The sequence below is a fragment of the Mesitornis unicolor genome, unplaced genomic scaffold (assembly GCF_000695765.1).
Source record: "Mesitornis unicolor isolate BGI_N332 unplaced genomic scaffold, ASM69576v1 scaffold41946, whole genome shotgun sequence".
Classification (NCBI taxonomy): Eukaryota; Metazoa; Chordata; class Aves; order Mesitornithiformes; family Mesitornithidae; genus Mesitornis; species Mesitornis unicolor.
In genome coordinates, this window is record NW_010192444.1 from 43,637 (window position 1) to 50,154 (window position 6,518).

Here is a 6,518-nt window from a genome sequence, read left to right on the forward strand (position 1 = left end):
TTGAAAAGGCTGATGGTCTGCTTGGTTTTCTTCATCAAGTTCTCCATGAACACACGGAAATATTCATTTTCTCCTAGGGTCTCCATCTTCCCCTCATAGCGTGATAGAATGGTTCGTAGATGCTGGTAGGTGTCAGGTAGCAGATCTAGGATGTAGGGTGGGCTGTTCTTCAATGCCAGCTTGGGGTTTTGACACAAACGCACCACCTATGGTTAATGGAGAAAATACCCTTTTGAAAACTTAAAAATAACAAGTAGTGATCAGTTACTTAAACACAAGTCAGTGTTACTTACAAATACAATACACTGAAACGTTCACTCTCAACAAACTGCATTTGTTGCTAAAGTCCAGATAGGGAGCCCAGCCACCATAAAAGAATGGAATCTGTTGCTGGCTAACAGTTTCTAGCTTCTGCTATTTACATTTACAAACTTGAGAGGAAGGCCGGTACAAAATGTAGATAGTTTCCTGAAGTTCTTCACTACAATGAATGTTATCTGACAGCTTAATACCAAGGACTTGAATGAGGTCCAAACTAATGACACTGCCAGGTATAAGGGTATTACATGCATAAACTATGTAGCGCTGCAGAACGCAAAGCTTAAGGCAAGTGGATAGGAAAAGGTACAGAGCAATCTAACATCCTTTTGCAGTGTATCATTTCCACAAAACCTTGTGAAACCTTCAAGAGGAATTGACTAGTTCCCTACAACGCTTACTTCAATACCTACTTCCCTTAAACACTTAAATCTTGATGGTAAACAAAGCAATTCATTCTCAAACAGTGCTTCAGTATTTAACTTAGCCATTCAGGGTATATGCAAAAGCAACCTTGTTGAGTTAAGCAGTATCTTCAACTATATCTGACTTACAGTAGCACCTCTAATTCTCTGCAAGAATACATGGGATAAAAGAACTACTAAAATTTTCCCTCCGGTTTGAAGAGAATGCAGAGGATTAAAAGGTCTAGATAAGGAGACGGACTGCCAGACAACTAACTTATCCAATTGATTGTGATTCCTCAACTGCTGCTTCCTTGGAGCCTGTAAACATTGTACAATGAACCATATCAACAAATCAAGTCAAAACATTTGTCCCCTGAATAAAACTAGTTTAACTGCACAGCACAAATGGGTTCTAAATATGCTCCTCCAATGCAGCTGAATCGTGCTATGGATAACAAAATATTGTCTTCACAGAAGTTGTTTATTTCATGGTGAGTTTAAAACCTTAACAAAAACACAGTCAGCTCTTAAGAGGAAGCCACATTAAGCAAGTATACAAGTTGGAGTATGCACTTCTCTGTCGTCTGTAGCAGAAAACAGCCTGGCTGTCACTCCGTGAAAATATCCAGCTACAGAAGAAGCAGAACCACTGTGTGTCAGTAATATAACAAACTGCAATACCAATTCGAAAAGTTTCCTCACCGCAGAAGCAAGTTCTGCAAACCACTCATTCTCGTAGCCTCTGTAAATCATTTCCCAGGAAGGGACTTGCAAAGATACCTCAAACAGTTAACACAAAGGCCAAAACTGCTGTGATTTTACTACCAAACGATCTGCTTTATTTACCAAGTAGACCAAAATGAGCTAAGATAAGCATTTAAACAGAGCTAAGTAACTAGGAACTGGTGCCTTTGGAGCAAACTTGCTTGTTTTATAATACAGCAGCAACAAAACCAGTTGCGTTTTGCTTGTTTCTCTACGTGCGCACTTGCAGCATCTTGCAGCATCATGACAATGTCAAAAGGAATGTTCCCAGCCCTGGGAACAGCTGCCCCTCAGTGAGCTACCCTGCCTTCAGCAGGGACCAGACACGTGGAGGGAAACTGAGCAAAAAGCAGCAAATATTTTTTATTAGGTGCAATGGCAAAAACACAAGCAATCCATGTTTTTAAACTACCGACCAAACTCACCAAGTTTGCCTGGCTTATACTTTGTTTTCTCAGGAACAAGCCTCAGACATTACAGAGACGTTGTTTGCTTTTTAGAAATACCAACAAAGTATTTCAAGCTTGGCGTGAAGATTCTACGAGGTTGGCCTGTGAAGATCCCTCATCTCTGAAATTTATTTCAATGATTTTCACTTTCCAAACTCAAGAGGAGAAAAATCAAAAAATCAGTTTCCTCCCTCAGTATTGAAGAATCTGTTATCTACTCATTCGAGGAAACACGTCTCACAGACTTTCTAGGCCTGGAACCAAATCTCTCCCCTCAAGATTCTGCAGCTCGCCTTGACAGATCTCTGGATTTAAAATATTTCTCTTTAGCACTCCTTCTTGAGACTCGCCAATTAAAGGAATTGGGTAACTAGCACAGGAAAGCAGCGACACTATGTAGGGAGCGCTGTCACAGGCACAACGTACAGATAACCTGAGAAACACAGCAAGAACCACAAGCTGCAGAACCACTGCAGTCAGGTTATGTAGTTGGATTAGGTACATGTTAGTAGAAGCAAGGAAGAAGCATTCAGGAAAAACGAGACACCTCAGCAAATGCACTCATTTAACAATACACACTGTTTGTTAGGAAGGGCAGAGAGTGCTGCTTAACAGAGGACACAAACCTACACGAATTGGGTCCCTCAAGGCAGACTCACCAACTGCCACAACAGCAGGCTGTGTCCTGAACACAGCCTGAATCCCCCTCTAAGCTTCCTGTCTAACCATCCCATCCTCTTAATTCATTACTTTTGCTCATTTGCTCATCCATTTTGCTCTTCTCTAGCCCTACCCGTGAAAATGCTACCAGCAGCCTGTTTGCTGCAGCCATTGCTACAGCGCCCTATTTCTTGTTCTGGCAGAAAGACCGCAGCACAGACATCACCAACCTGCTTGCTGCAGATGAGGGACAGTGCAACAGAGTTCTGGGCCTGACAAGCACTCAGCTACCACTGTGCCAGGTAACAGTTTTCCCCTTCCAGCTTGGACCTCTTCAGTGCAGTTCTGAGAAGCCATAGATCCTCTCCTCCTTCAAGAGCTAAATAACTAACTTCTTCATTGAAATCACATTGCATTTCATCTTAAGCCAAGAGCAAAAGAAAACCTACTTAAACTTCTCTTATCGCCTGCTGAATGTGTATTTGGCCTCTCTTCTACTTACAATGAAAGTGACCTACAGTGGCATTTCTCTCTATCAGTTTTAGGAACTGAACGGCAGGAGTACGCTGTTTAGAGAAGCTTTATCTCAAAGCTCATCTTCCTCCTCCATGTACTCCACCATTCTTCTGCCACATCCCTTATGCCTCATCCCAAGCGGTTTGTGACTACACCACCTATTCTTCAAATAACACCCACAGCAATGAACTCAAGTGGTCTGTGTTATCTGCTGGCCAGATTCCATTTGCAAGAACTGATTCATAATCTCATCCCTTTGTGTAAAAAATACAAGTTGCTTTTACCAGCCAATGCTGGTTTTACGTTTTCTGATACTAAGCACTGCTTTATTTGCTAAGGACGGTGATAAGATGAGCAAGTATGATAAAAACAAACTAACAGCAGTTCCTCCCACTTGAACCAATCTATACACTTAACTAGGTTCAAGACACTGCAAGGAAATTGCTACGTTGCTTTCTGTGCTATTTGCCACTGTAAGCTTGCAGGCTCACAAAACATCTGCCAATGTGTTCAGTCTCTATTCCACAGATAAATGCATAAACGTCACCTAATTCAGCTGAAGGTGAACATCCTGCTGCACAGTTATAAAAGGGCTATTTTATGTCCATACTTTACGTGACCATGGGCAACTATAGGAAGAACGGATAGTACTGACAAAAATTACAACTTCAAGTGAAACAATCCGAAAGACAGGAATACGTCAGGCAGCTTATGGAGAACATTATGGGGAAAATATTTGGACAAGAATCAACTTGCATAGGAAATTCATCACTGACATCCGAAAACAGAGATGCACGAATGCTTTGACACCGCCAGCTAATTATGCAGACTAACAAATCAGGCCACGAATGTACTGTATGCACACAGATACAGCACACATTTCTGAAAGGTAAACACATCATCTATTAAACATGCACACAAGTATCTTTTTATGTATTTGCACTTGCAGCTCCATTTACTTGGCCCAGAAAAAACCTATTTTCAATACCTTCCATTCATTTAGCCCTTCTCACCACTATTTTCATGAGCACTGCGTTTGCCTGGCAATTTGCTACACTACTGAAAAGATTTTTAATTCAGATAGGTTCTCCCAAGTGTGCATAAGTACAATTAAAATCTAACCGAAATACGAAAGGCTTTCCGCAGCCAAATCTTCCCTCCCGTACAAATCAGACTGAACGACTAAACCTCATAAGAGTTTAAAAAGTAAGCCTACACCTAAGAGCTCTTGGACGCTGCCTACAAGGAAAACTGAGAAGCCAGTGCATGTTTAAGAGAGGATACTTGAACTTGTGATGAATACAACAGTAGCCTTGGCTTTTGTGGAGAGAGTAATTCAGTCAAAGACTGCCTATGCATGTCTGAAGCTGTGAAAGTATCCCCCCCCCCAAAAAAAAATCCATCCCACTGCTATTCAAAATGCCAAGGTAATCAAAGTTGGGTTTTTTTAAGGCCAACCTTCTCCTTTGAACAGATCAGGTTTTGAGGTCAAACACAGGTTGACATTTACATCTATATCACATGCACAAGAATGAAAGATGTGCATTATTACAAGTTAAATCTCTGAGCTAAACTTATGTCTAAGAGGATCACACTTCCATGCTCAAACTACCTCTCCCACATTAGCACTTAGGCTCGCCCTCAGTGTCTGTAAGACAGCCACTGGCACTTCTCAAAAGCCTTTCTTCTTGATCTGGATCCCTGTCTGTAGAAGGTGATCAAAGCTCATCACAAGCACAGCAAGGCACAACTATAAACCATGTCTTTTGTTGAGCCAGCCAACACAAAGTGATTTCTTGGCATGAACGTAATTTAATGTGTCTTTTAAAAAAGTCATCTACTCTGCCTGCTTTAGCATTTACTGCAGAAGATTCAGACACTGCATGCATAAACAATGCAGGAAAAAGAGAAAGAAAAGTTGAAATGAGTAAGCCTGCAGGGCAATTGGATGAGGTATGCCCATCAGCCTTTCTTGCTCTGCTCCCAGAGGGGAAGAAGGTGGCAAGGCAACACTCCCAGAGGATTGCAGGCAACTTTGGTGATGCTCTTACTCTGCACTACTCCTTTAGGGCCCTCAACCCACTATTATAAAATGCACTGCACATTCTAGACTCCAACATGTCAAGTCTAGCCTCAATTCTCAGAGCTGATCAGTAACAGCATCGAAAGATCAATCCAAATCCCAGGAAAAATGTTAGAAGATTTTTATTTTACGCTCACTTCTGGATGCCTATGCTCACTTACTGGGTCATTCTATAAATAATGCTAGCATCCAATAACAACTCACCAGGTTTTCTTACAACAATGGATTTACCAACACACCTAGCCAAGCTACTAAATCAATTGCCATACCCCATCACACCATCAGGCCAAAAGGTCTGGTGCCCTGCCCCCGGCAATAGCCATTTCCTGGCTTTCTGAAAGGTGGAGGAGGGGAGAGCCTTAATGACCCCAGAGTGCAGTGCCCTGCATGAAGGCGTGGGACTGGAAGACTGGAAGACGGCCTTTCCAGCTTCCACACCACAGGCTTTCAAAATTTCATGCTCCTTACCTTTGTGTAACTACATGCACTTATCGCAGGGGGGTTTGTTCAGACTTTTATGGTTTTTACCAGGCTCCTAGTTTTAAGGAAAAGGCTTTGTGCTGAGCTCAGTAATGTGTCTGTATTCATTCAGAAGAGAATATTCTGAACTGTCACAAAGCAGACACTCATCCTCACCATCCAGTACCCACACACTAGGCTCTACCACAGGCTGAGGCTCACCTTCAGACTAGCAAATCCTGGCTTCCTTCCTCATGTTACACACAGGTAGGGCCTACTGCTGGCACCACCAGGATGTACCTGCAGCTCCCCACCAGGCCCTACCCATACCCAGCCTCTACCCCCACCAGCACCACCAGCATCCAGCCCAGCTTCTGCAAGAACACGGTGGTACAAATACCAGATCCTCTGAGCAGGTCTGCAACCTCCACCCCAAATCTTCCCCTCTTTCTCCCAACCTGTTCCCTCCCTAGCCCTGCACACAGCTAATCCCTTGTAGAGCTGCTGTTTTCTCTCCACACCTTCCAATCTTCACACCACACTCCCGTCTTCCCTCTGGCCTCTCCTCCACCGCACACTCCTCCACCAGCTCCCATATCCTCCCCCCTAAAACGCTGCACCTTATCCTGTACCTATACAGCTCTCGCTCCTTGCCCCAAACATTTCACCCCAGCCCCACCCCATACAGCTCTCTCTCCCAGCCAACTCCACAAAATCCTGCAGCGCCAGGCTCACCCCACCCCACAGAGCCACGCCATCACCCCTAACTCTTCAGCCCAGACCTATCCCAAACCCGCACAGTCCTACCTGAGCGGACATCCCTCACTGCCCTACCCTAACACCCACTCCGCCTCCCCAAAC

The 6,518-nt window shown here is 43.6% G+C and overlaps 1 protein-coding gene across 1 annotated transcript in view; it reads right to left on the reverse strand.

Annotated features, from left to right (window-relative positions):
• The window catches only part of CBL (Cbl proto-oncogene, E3 ubiquitin protein ligase), a gene marked incomplete at its 5' end in the record, with an annotated part of 27,660 nt that extends 27,454 nt beyond the window's left edge, over positions 1-206 (reverse strand). The window contains one exon of the mRNA XM_010187098.1: positions 1-206. Coding sequence (XP_010185400.1) covers positions 1-206 — 206 coding nt within the window.
• Positions 207-6,518: the final 6,312 nt, after the last annotated feature.